The sequence below is a fragment of the Panthera tigris genome, chromosome D3, assembly GCF_018350195.1.
Source record: "Panthera tigris isolate Pti1 chromosome D3, P.tigris_Pti1_mat1.1, whole genome shotgun sequence".
In the NCBI taxonomy this organism is placed as follows: Eukaryota; Metazoa; Chordata; class Mammalia; order Carnivora; family Felidae; genus Panthera; species Panthera tigris.
Genome location: NC_056671.1, coordinates 35533402 through 35546170, shown reverse-complemented (window position 1 = coordinate 35546170; position 12769 = coordinate 35533402). Strand labels below are relative to the sequence as shown.

Sequence of the window (12769 nt, the reverse complement as noted above, 5' to 3'; positions counted from 1 at the left end):
TCCTATAATTTGGGGGAAGGACACTTTATTTCTTGTGCAGGCATCAATCTTGGTCTTACGCTGGCCATGATTTTCCATTTTTCGGTTTACATGTTAATGATAATGTACACTGTTGCATTATCTTCTTCCCTTTTTATTTTGTGGTGTTTGGCTGAGACTACTGTGTTGTATGTTTTAGCCACAATTTTCCAATTACCAGGACTCAAGATAAATGTCTCTAAGGTTTAAAATGCATCGTATTTGCAAAGCAAATGCGTGTCCCGTGTCCCAAACGTGCAACAGCAGCAGCCTGTCATTTGTGTTGCCACATTCTCTCCCCAGGAGAAAGTGCGTTTGGTAGCCTGGGTGTGCGGGCGGTCTCTGTCCCTCCCAGGTGGGCCTCGTAGCCTGGACGGTGTGGCCTGTGGCTGGGCTGTTGTCCCCTTGGCCTTCCTCCTCCTCCCCTTGGGTGCGGGGATCCCAACCAGCTCTGACTTTAATGGCTGGATTTCTCTTCGGCCAAAGCATCTCAATATATTTTCCTCTTCTCCTCATTTACTTTGTGGTATTTTGTCCTCTGATAATAGTTTCTGCCTTTTCCATATAAGGACCCGTGCCGTCTGCAGCCTCAGATCCTCAGAAATTACCAGTGCCAACACATATTTCATGGCCATGAAGTACCTCGTGAGCATAGCAATTTGCAACCATTCCGGTAATAGTTCTTTGTGCTCTTTTGCTAAAAAGGGAGAGACGCTTTGTGCGAGAAGAGTCAGCAGTTTGGGGCTCAAAAATCTCAAGAAAACAGAAAGGAAAGCAGCACAAATTGGGAGATTGAGCTGTCAGAGGCCCAGAAGGCAGCTCCTAGGGTCTCAGTGCTGTGACTGTGAACGAGGCGGGTGGACTCAGGGCCAGGTTGGAGCCCCATCTCTGAGTTTGGGGCACCTTGAAACATCACCTAACTTCTGACTGTGTTTTCTCCTCTGTTAATCAGTGATAACCGTGTATCCTCTCAAGGCTTTCGTGAGGATGAGCTTACATCAGATGCTGAAAGAAAAGAGTTTAGCGTTGCCTTTGACATGAGCATATGCCTAACAAACGGTAATTGTTAATATCACCATTATTCTTCCAAAGAGAGCCAAGGAGGAAGGGTTTCCTTCCAGTTGTGGCCAAGGGGGGTGTGAAGGCAGGGGAGCTGTGTTTCCAGGGCCCTGCAGTGTAAGGGTGGTGCCACAGACTTCGGCTGAGTACCGTGGTTCCATGGTGTGACAGGAGCCAGTCTCCCTGAGGTGGGAGTCGCGGGGTGGGGGGCCGTCTAAGGGGCAAGTGGAGAGTAGGAAAAGTAAAAAAGTATCCACCAGCGCGGACCTGGTGCTTCTGGCCAAAGGAGAAGCTAGTAACTCATCTTTCCCATCTCCTAACACTTAAATGAGGACTTTAATGTGGGTGAAAGAATCCTGGTAACTTCCTCCTGAAAAGAAATAAGGTGTATGCATCTTCATTTTCTTATTCTGATTTTTTTTTAATTTTTTTTAACGTTTATTTATTTTTGAGACAGAGACAGACAGAGCATGAACGGGGGAGGGGCAGAGAGAGGGAGACACAGAATCTGAAACAGGCTCCAGGCTCTGAGCTGTCAGCACAGAGCCCGACGCGGGGCTCGAACTCACTGACCGCGAGATCATGACCTGAGCTGAAGTCGGCCGCTCAACCGACTGAGCCCCCCAGGCGCCCCATCTTATTCTGATTTTAAAACCATGTGTGCTGTAAATCAGCCCAAAAAACCCAGACAACCTTCTAAATAATGAAGGATCTGTAAGAATTCTTAAAGTCAGCTGCCTTCATCTGTCCCCTCTTTCCCATCCTCGGTCAAAATTCACAGCATCCGAATTTTTGTCTCCTTTTGTTACCAATCTAAATTTTAAGCCCAAAGTCTGTCTCTGAAACATTTTAGCAATTGAGAGCTTGTTCTTTTTTTCCAAAATTGCCTGGAAGAAACTGGCTAACTTAAAATAGGAAGCATTAAGCAGTTGCCTAACTTCATATTTTATTTAATCATTTTCAATACTCAGCAAATGCATCAGGCTTAGATGGATTTCAATTTGGAGTTAGAAACTCAGATTTTTTTCCTTTTCAGTAGGAATTGAGAGTTGATTTGCTGGCAGTTGGCCAGACTAAAAGGAAAGAGTAGAATGAATCAGCAGGCAAGTCCCCCATTCTGGGCTCAGTTTATTTGATGGGCAACATTTTCCTCTTTTCCTTATGGTTTCTTGGAAGAGATTTTCCACTGGATCTCTGAGTCATCTAGAGGAATGCACTGGCCATGAATAATGTCCACAGATATCATTCTATACCTAGGGTCTCTTGGCCAATATACAAAGCACTTAGCTCTTAGCCCTGGTTGAGACTCACAGCAGTGAGCCCAGGAGGACACTGTACCCCAGGCCGGGGGCCTGGTGACTGCATGACAGTTTGTGAGGGAGCCATATGCCAGTAACCTGCAGTGCAGTGGGGTGCCTGACCAGTTCCCTGACTCCTCAGGAGGTTTCCTGGTCTTTTTAGCCAATGTACACACAGGTTATACACGTGTGTGTGTGTGTGTGTGTGTGTGTGTGTGTGTGTGTTATACCTGAAACATCAGGCTAATAAAAAAAAAATGTCAGCATACAAAAAGAGATCCAGGAAGCTGGCAAATAACCTCTGATGAGGCACCACTGTAATCCTACATAAGAGATCGGTGACAGCCTCTTTTCTCTGACCTCTTTAATAATTTCCTGGGTTTTTCTTGTTAATTATGAAGGAAATAATACTCACCATAAGTAATTTGGAGACTATAAAAAGCCACAAGAAAAGAAAATTAGTATCCCTCAGAATTCTGTCACCTGACGATGAATGCTGTTAACATGAGATATATGCTTCTCCGGTCTACTTTTCTAACATACATATGTAATACATACGTATATTTATATTTTATTAGATGTAAATTGAAATCACAAAATGCATGCTGTTTGTAACCTGCATTTTTTCTTTTTATGTATCGTGTTTCCTCTTTTTCTTCAAAAACATCATTGTAATACCCTCCGCAGCATTCATTTGCTGTTTTCAAAGGTAGTGCGATAAGCGTTCTTACCCATAAACCTTCCCACGTATCTCTGCATGTTTCCTTAGACCAATTTCCTTAGAAATTGTTTTGTTCTTGTTTACTTTCTTATCGTCTGACTCCTCACACTCTCATGTAAGCTCCTTAAAAACAAACACTTGTGGGGCACCTGGGTGGCTCAGTCGGTTAAGCGTCCAACTCTTGATTTAGGCTCAGGTCATGATCTCATGGTTTGTGGGTTCAAGCCCTGCGTCAGGCTCTGCACTGTTTGTGCAGAGCCTGCTTGGGATTCTCTCTCTCTCTGCTCCTCCCTCGAGCTCTCTCCCTGTCTCTCTCCCTCTCTCAAAATAAATAAACTTAAGGAAAAAAAAAAAGTCTTGTTACCCTGCTGCCCAGACAAGGCAACATAGTAGGTACTGGATTCATGCTGGGTGAGTGAGGGACTTAGTCATCAGGACTTAGTCACTTAGTCACTTTCAGAGGTGGAATCCCTGGGTCACAGTGTGTCCATTTACCAGGCTGAGTTGCCCACCTGACATGCTGGGGAGTCCCCACTCTCATCGATCTGGATGAAGTGCCTTCCTCTGTGGACCCTTGCTAACACTCGGGGGGTCATACGTCTTTTGGTCTGTAAGCCTCTACGTGAAAAAAAATGGTACTTTATTTCAGTTGCTAGTAATCATGTGTTTGTTGGCCACTTATTTTTTAATTAAAGTGGTTTTCCATTCTTACAAAATATTGTCTTTTGTCTGCCTTGTGCTAGAAACATCTTTTTCCCCCCATTTTGCCACTTGCTTTTTAATACTGTAAATGGCTTCTTTTGATATATAAACATTTTATATCTTACCAATCCACTCAGTCTTTCCCTTGGATGTTTTGGCTTTTGTGTATAAAGGATATACTCCCAAAACAAACAGAAATTCATCTCTTTTCTTCCTAGTTCCTTTATGAATTCGTACATCTAGATATTTAACTCATCTGGAATTTTTTTTGATACATGGTGTTGATTTTTTCCCCCTGTGTTAGCCAGTTGTTCCTCCAACATATACTAAATAGCCTGTTCTTTCTCCCACTTTTAAAATGCTACCCATATCTGGGCGCCTGGGTGGCTCAGTCGGTTGAGCGGTTGAGCATCCGACTTTGGCTCAGGTCACGATCCCATGGTTCATGGGTTCAAGGCCTGCATGGGGCTCTGTGCTGACAGCTCACCGCCTGGAGCCTGCTTCGGATTCTGGGTCTCCCTCTCCCTCTGCTCCTCCCCCACTTGTGCCCTGTCTCTCTCTCAAAAGATAAAATAAACATTAATAAAATGCTACTTGTATCAACTTCCAAAATCTCATATACTCTCAACTTTATTTCTGAGCTGTTTTGCTCTGAGCTGTTTTGTTTTGTTCATCTGACTTTTGGCACCAGCTCCAAACCGTTATATTGTATTTCTACATCTGAGGGTGCAAAGTTACTGTCGTTATTCTTCCTTTTCGGTGTTCTTGGCTGTTTTCACCAATGTATTTTTCTAGGTCAGAGGTCAGCAAACTCTCTGAAAAGGGCCAGATAGTAAATGTTGCAGGTTCTGCAGGCCATATGGTTTGTCACTGCTACTCAGCTCTGCTTTTGTAGCGCAAAGCAGGAGAAGAGGTAATAAGCAAGGCTGTGCTCCAGTGAAACCCATTTACAAAACACACTGTGGGTTGATTTATCCCGAGGGCTTTAGATTGCCAACCCCTGTTCTAGATGAATTTTTGAGTCATTTTACCAAGTCTTTTCCCACTCTTACCTCCTTCACGTATACACAGTAGTGTTTGTGTGTGTGAATATGTGTGTGTGTGCATATGCGTGTGTATATACACACACACTCATACTTTTCGTGTATATATGTTTGTATATTTTATTTTCATACACATTACAGTATATATATGGAAAGAGAGGAATTTGGTTAAAATGCCATCGTACTAAACAATGATGTGGGAGAAATGTGACATCTCTATAAAATAGGGTCTTCTCATCAGCATCAAGCATTCCTTTACATCTGTCACCAAAATTGTATGGTTTCTTTCATCTGGGTCCTGCCAATTTCTGGTTAATTTTAATCTTTGCATTGTTTTTCATTGTAGTTCTCCCTTTAACTGGGATCTGTGTTGGGGATCCCATGCCCCCCCAACTGTTCCATGATTCTCTAGAAGGATCACGGGACTCGGGTAGTTGTACTCAGGGCTCAGCGAGGGGAAAGACCCATCAGGCTGGCAGGAGGAATCTGTGTCCAGACTCCCCACTGGCTGCCTCCCAGCGGAAGTACTCACACAGAAGGTGCTCCTTCCTCCCCCGCCGAAATGCAACACCATAATTATTCTGTCTCCACTTCTAGCTTTCATCTCACCTCCAGATACTTTTCTTTCATTGTGTGCAGAATGTGCTTTGCACTCATAGGGAGAAGGTGATGTGGTACAGGGTGACTCGAAGAGCCACGGGCTCACCGCGCTGACCTCGGTCCTGGAATTAGATCCCAGAAATTGAACCTTTGGGAATGGTTTCTCTCCCTGCTTCTTTATTGGAACTCTCCTCTGTAGTAAATCACCAGAAGTGTTCATCTCGCTCAGCTCATTCAAATCAAAGAAACTCTTCACTTCAGCATGAAGAATCTCGGAAAGCCTACATACTATGGGTGGTAAATCTCAAGCCCTAAGATGGGCTTCACATAGCCTGTTGGAGAAAGCTGGTTCTCTTTGTAGTTTGACCCTGCCTTTACCAAAAAGGCTAAAGGAAGTAAAGCTGCTTCTGCAGCAGGGATTTAGAAATAAGCTTCCACACATCCACCTTGGTTGACCAGGGAGTGCCCACACTCCCTGCTGATTCTGTAACTTTCTCACCCTTCTCTCAATTACCTTTTTTTTTTCCCCCCCGCTTTAGGCCTCTGGCCTCCGGCCTCCTAAGAGGCTAAGGGGCTGGAATTTTAATTGTTTGATAAATTTCATCCAGTGAAGGGCACTGCCTGGCCATCTGTGAGTGAGGGCACTTTGAATGCAAACAGAACTGAGTTCATTACCGTAGGTCTGACTGTGATGTAAGTGACTTGTGTGAGAGCCTCCTTCCTAGGCTATTTTGGCAGGTGGGTTGCAGCAAAGGAATGAAGCAAAGAGGCTCTGAGCACCCTTGAGATGAACTCCCAGATGACCCCAGCATCCAGGTCCACGCCTCAAGGAGGGCAGGGAGACTCCTTCCCAGTCTCAGGCTTACCAGGGTCTGAATTAAAGCCCCCAAGTCTTTAGCTTTCCAAACTGCCTTCTCCTGGCTTGTCTCAGGATTCCATTAATCTTTTCAGGTTTCACATCCCTCTATCTCCCCCTAGGATGTTTCTGGCTCTTCCCGCCAGTCCTTGCGGTATTCATACTTTATTTTAGCATACTTTATTTTAGTATTTCAGACACATTTCTTGCCGAAAGCAGGCATAGGTATACTGCATTGTATGTGAAACTAGGCAGGGACCCAGCCCACTGAAGGACACGGCCAAGGCCACTTCACATGAATGAGTTATGGCCTTACAAGACCTTAAAGATGTAGGGTTAGTCATGAATTGGAGGGGGCTGTGGCTGAAGACTGTTGCATCCTAGATTAGGTGTTCTCCATAAACCTGCACCACCCTTCTCTTCCTTCCTACCACTTTGTTATCTGGCCATTTACCCTTAGGCACTCAGGAAACAGCGTTTGACTTTGATATTAGCCCCAACAAAGCCTAATTAGGAAGGCAGGGCAGCTCCAGAAATACCTTGTGTCTATTTCCCAAACTACCTACCTCTCTCCTCTCTTCTTCCCACTGTTACAAATCGTCCAAACCACCCTTCCTTTTCATTAAACTGAATAATTGAAGAATATTCCAAACACAATCATTAGGGTTCAGAGACCTTGCCAGGCTTCTTCTACAGCATTTAAACAGTGACTCTGAGGGGCGCCTGGGCGGATCCGTCGGTTAAGCCTCCGACTTCGGCTCAGGTCATGAGTTCACTGTCTGTGAGTTCGAGCCCCACGTAGGGCTCTGTGCTGTCAGCTCAGAGCCTGGAGCCTGCTTCGGATTCTGTCTCCCTCTCTCTCTGCCCCTCTCCTGCTTGCACTTTCTCTTTGCCTCACACTCTCTCTCTCTCTGTCTCTCAAAAATAAATAAAGATTTACAAAAATAAATAAAGCCTGGAGCCTGCTTCAGATTCTGTCTCCCTCTCTCTCTGCCCTTCCCCTGCTTGCACTCTCTCTCAAAAATAAATAAAGATTTAAAAAACAAATAAATAAACATTGACTCTGAGTGGTTCCTTGATTCCCGTGGGAAAAAAAGGACCTCCATCCATTGTGTGTGTCCCCTACCAGTGGGGACGGCGTGTGCCTAGTCCAGCTCCTGCACGTGACCTCCCCGTAACAGAATGTCCCTTGGATCTATTTCAGAGTTCCCTGAAAAGAAGAGGCAGCCGGGAAACGTACAAAGAAAAGAAAACCTTGAACCAGGTAAGCAGAAGTATCATTCTAATGTTACACCTCCTCGAGGGGCTGTCACCTCATTTTGAATGGTCTCAAAAGCGTGAGAACACTGCCTTTAAAATATTCAAAGAAACGTTACCTGCCAACAAATTTGGACTTGCTCAAAACCTCCATGGGGTAAAAATGTTCTTTCTAAACCACCAACTCCTCCTTTTTTGTTTCTCACACTGATAAGCTGGTGACTTCTTCAAGAAAGACAAGAACAGACTGGCTCTGTGCAAAACATAATTTTGTGTAATTCAGGGCTCTCTGGCAGCATCCACAACTGGTAAAACGTATTTTGGCCGTCAGTCATTCACACAGTAAAATAGGTCAGCTAGTGAGGTGTTGGCTCGTTCATTCATAAGGCATTGTTTTGAACATTGGCTTTTTTGTTTGTTTGTTGTTGTTTAACGGGTAAGCTGAACAGTATCTTAAACTGTCCTTACTGAAAGTGAGATGTTCTCGCCAGAAGATGGTAAAAACGTAGCCCTTTCTTTGTACACGGTTTGTGTTCTGCAGAATTTTCTGAGCGCTTCCCAACACAGGCTTTACTGGATTCCTCCCTTCTTTTTTTGAAAAAAAGAAATGCCTCTAGTATGAGGTGTTGGAGAGAACAAAGGCATTCGTGGGGCATCAGCTCCCCGAGTGATCGGAGCAAGTAGTAATTAGAGAGACTCAAGAAGTCCGGGTAACTGAGAGCTCCGTTGACCTGCCCCGTGAACTCCACTCTTGATCCCCTTTGGTTTTGCCATTATCCAAACTCACTGATGCCCAGAATGTCCTTCACAGAGGACTGGGCCGTGTGAACAGCAGGAATGCCGAAGATTAACCTTTCTCTCCTGCCCTCTCTCCTCCCCTGACCTCACTTTGGCATCCACTAGTAACAGGGAAAGTAAAATCTGCAGTCCCTGTGCTGGGGGCTTGGAGTGTCCCGGGCCTTGAGTGTGCTTCAGCTCCCTGGCTCTTGAGCAGGGAAGATCTCCCTTCAAAGGGTAACAGCTTCCCTGCTACGGAACATAGCACGGCCTTCACCTGTGGGTAACCCAGGCTGTGAACGGCCGTCACTGCCTCTCAGGAGTGTCTCAGAAATATTCCGGGCACCGGGAATGCGTCACGTTCCCCCTCCGCCCGCGGTACCATTGAGAAAGGAGTTTCTGTCCAGCAGAGCGGTGGAACCGAGCGCCTTGGAAACTGCAGGTCTGCAGCCAAAACTCAAAGGAAACCGGCACCCCGGCGCAAGGTAGGAACGTGAGTAGTCAGCGCTTGGGGTGCTGGCTAGACGTCAGACTTGCAAGCCAAAGAATATATACCCAGAGCGATATATTTTTGTTGCTTGACAAGGCCTTTCCAGCTGCTGCTGCTGCTGGTGGTGGTGGTGGTCCCGTGTGTGTCTTCCCCTCCGTCCCGTGCTTGCCTTCTCTGCCTGCCACAGGACCTGTGTCGTGTGGAAAGCGTGACTGGAACTTCTGCTCTCATACTGCGTTCCTGGAGCTATCTGATGATCTCTTGAAACCAGAGCTTGATATCCTTCAGCTTAGGATTCAGCCTAGACCCCTCCCCCAGAATGCTGGCAGAGTCTTAGAAAGTGTATGGTTACAAGATAAGATGGGGGGACCCAGCCTCCTGCTGCTCTAGCTGAGGCTGTGATTCCCCATCTTATGAGAAGGAGTGTCTCCGTGCCCCCAGAAGAGGTGAAGCCCGGCTCCCTGCTCCCCCCTCCCCCGCTCAATGGGAACCGGCAGGCGCAGCGCCTAGCTCCAGCCGCCTGGACCCGAGGGAGCAAGTCTGACCCTTTTGCTAAATACACACACTCCCTTGGCTTCAGAGATTGTCTTTCTTTGGAAAACTGCTTTGGCATCGGTCGCAGGCCTGGTAGTGCATGGGCGTTGGGTAGAAATGGCAGCATGCTTTAATCGTGTTAGAATTCCTGGGGTGTGTGTGTCTGTGTGTGTGTGTGTGTGTGTGTGTGTGTGTGTGTGTGTGTAGTTTCTGTCTTTAAGGAACAAGAAGATTTTTTTTGGATACTTTATCAATCAGGTAATCTACCAGTCAGACCCTCCTTAGGGTATGTCATAGAATCTTCTTCTTTAACTGACTGGGGTCTAGGTTCAAGAAGAAGGAGGGGAATGGTTTTGGTTTCAGTCAGATTTGTGGGTCATGGTGGGCAGGGGAAAGGAGGTGTGAGGTTTAAGGTTTCCAGAAATCGAGGTGATGAGAAGGCTCTTTGGGACTTTCTACACTAAGCATTTAGAGTTGAGCATTTCCGAACCCTTGGGGAAGACCCGGGTTGTGTGCGCCTCTCAGAGATCCTACCCCTTTCCTCAGTTTCTCAGTTCAACTTTTGGGGGAAGACCCTCAGGGAAGATCACGTGAGACTTTTAGATTTTGGTCTGAGACAAAAACTTCCTGAGCTGTGCAGGTCACCTTGCCCCTTATCCCCACGTTTCAGGCCTGGCCTCCACCGTACCGAGGCCTCACCAGCTGCAGGTTTCCACGGAAGTGGCGTCAGGGCATGGGTCACAGCAGGGGGTCTTGCCCCTGCTTGGGTCTGCCCAGGCTCAAGGTGGGCAGATGGTGGGGTTCCCTTGAGGCTGGTGACACTCTCTTCCATGATATCAGCTGCCGCTTTCAGGCACAAAAGGTGAATTTCTCTGGTTCAAGGTGGAGACGGGATCATTTAAGGACAAAGGACACACACTGGCTACCAAGTTAATGCTGGGGCTGAGGGCACTGCGATACCTTCCTATCCTAGGCTTTCACTCCCAAACTAAGCCATTTACAAAGCGTTGACCATCTGTCTCCACTGGTATGTGCGTTTGCATATTAAAACTCCATTCCTTCATGTGAACAGCAGAGACCTCTCTGTGTATTTGGATGCATAGATTTCTTGCAAATCTATGTTTATCAAATAATGGAAAGGGTGCTTTTGATCTGCTTTCAAAAGTTTTAAGAAGCTGGGGTCATTTAAAAGTAACATGCCCGTTTCTGGTGCAGGGTAGATTCTCAATATTCACTGAAAGAATGAATGAATCCACAAATAAGCATGCTTTTATCCTTAGTATTAGAATTAAAAACAATGTCTTTTACAGCCTATGTGTTCTATGTAGGCCCTTTAAAATAGATCTCTTGTTACCCCAGCAGTGATGATAATCCATTTTGCTCAGTATGAGTGGGCAGACAGCTTTATTACCAGTTGGTCACAAAAACCCTTTTTATGTCTGCTTGACCAAAACCAAACCAAATCCTTAGAGTATTGGGTTCTTAGAGCACAAATACCGTACTCTCCTGTCAGTGACATTTGTATTATTCTCCTAATGCACAAAGAAGACAAAAGCCAGAGTTACTGACCCCTTTTTCCAATATTAATTACTCTTCAGACAAAGAGGAGAGGTAATTTCAGGGTGCTACTGTGGAGATTTACCATGTACAATTTGTGCAGTACGTTATCCCGTTTGACCTTCACAGTGACCTTGTCATTGAGTGAGGATCTTGCTTTAGGCATAAGGAGACAGATTTCACCAGGGCTCTGTGATCAGCCCATGGTGTCATGGACAGAAGGGGCAGAAGCGGAACCCACTTCTGGCAGGACTGTTTTACCCTTTGCTCAAAGGGTGGCAGTGAGAGCCTGTCCCTCCAAAGGCACCCAGGTAGCACCAGGGCCTGCTCTCCATATGGCACTGGCTCACAGATTGGCCTTAGATTTTTCCTGAGTCTTCCCTGTCTCATCAGGGTTTTTTTTTTTTTCCTTCCATGATCTTGGGGTGCAGGAGGAGGGATCTAGGCAGGGTAAAAGGAAGACAGGAGGCACCAATGTGGCTATTTCTGTATCTTACTGCCGAAGGGTGAGCGTGTGGCAAGAACATGGCAGAGAAGGAGTGTGAAAGCTGCATCTAACTCCACTATACGATTTGAGCACAAAACAATGATCTAAGAGTTCGTTCTCCCCAAGAGGGTTGACGTGTTCTAGAGATTGGTTTGATGACTCTCCCTCCCCTGGGGCGGATGGAGTATGGCTACCATGGAGCATGTTGTTGAGACTCTCAGGGTGATGGGGAAGCCTTTGCTGAAGTCTTTGCCCCCACGGCAGTCTTTTGAAACTTCTGGTAGCCAAACGGGAATGATTCATGAAATTGGTCATTTTTCCCATTCGCTGGACGTGCCTAGTAAAACATTTGTGCAGGCCTGTATCAGAGCTCATGTAGTTCCGAGGCATTGAGATCTGCATTGAGAAGGCACAATCAACTTTCCAAATGGTTCAAAACGTGCCTTCTGGACCTCAACCACACAGTGAGGGCTTTCAGCAGCAGAGAGTCTGCTTCAGGGACCCTCCAGAATCTTCTACCAGTGAGAACCACTTCTCCAGTTTTGGAACACTTAACTCCACCCTTGGGTTTCTGAGTTTAATTTCCTGCTGTGCTACAGCAAGTGAAGGGAGCAGAACAGAACAAAAGTTCTGACGTTGCCCTTGCCTGGTGAAAGGTTGTGAGTAACCCAGGTGTTAGGTCTGCAACCACAATTCATCCTAACCACGTGGTACTTGCTCCACACCTCGACTTCCAAAACCGCCTCCTGCCTATCATCCTGTGTTGTCATCCTTCTGTCATCCTTGTGATATGCTGGGGGTGGGGAGACGAGGGCAGGAGTAGAGCTGAATTGCCACGTCTCAGGGTCTCAGCAAATCCATAGAATGCGGGGCTCTGACTAGGACCTCTCTGTCCTGGTAATACCTGTGGATTGCTGGCCACCGTAGATGAGGGAGGTCCACACTGTGGAGGAAGTGAGTGGCGACACGTGGAAGTAGCTACCGAAGCCTGTCTGCTACACCGGGCTTAGCGAGGGGTTCTGGCCTCTCTCACCGGTGCTCGCGATTAGTCGGATTGGACCCACAAAATAAGGACGAACCTTTGTGCTGCTAACAGACACTGGGTTTCATTCCGTTTTCTGCCCTCTTCACTCATCACCTGTGTGATGGATTCCATGTGCATGTTTCCCCCCAAACGAATCGTTTGGTTTCTTTGGTTTCTGTGAGAAAGCAACAGACCGAAGGCCTTTGCGGTGTCCCCTACGTGAAGGCCTGGGCTCACCTCGGCTTTGTCGGCTCCTTCTACCTGTAACTCGACGCACTGACAGAAAGATGGTTGTTTTGTGTTTGTGTGCGCGTCGGGGGCGAGGTGCAAGGGAAATCATCAAAAA

General features: G+C 46.5%; 1 protein-coding gene across 4 annotated transcripts in view; it reads left to right on the top strand.

Annotated features, from left to right (window-relative positions):
* MTCL1 (microtubule crosslinking factor 1) overlaps positions 1–12769 on the top strand; it is a 128944-nt gene that overhangs the window by 67132 nt on the left and 49043 nt on the right. For all 4 annotated transcript variants that reach the window (XM_042961516.1, XM_042961515.1, XM_042961513.1 and 1 more), the window contains exon 4: positions 7502–7561. In XM_042961516.1, the coding sequence (XP_042817450.1) occupies positions 7502–7561 (60 nt within the window). The remainder of the gene's footprint in view (positions 1–7501; positions 7562–12769) is intronic.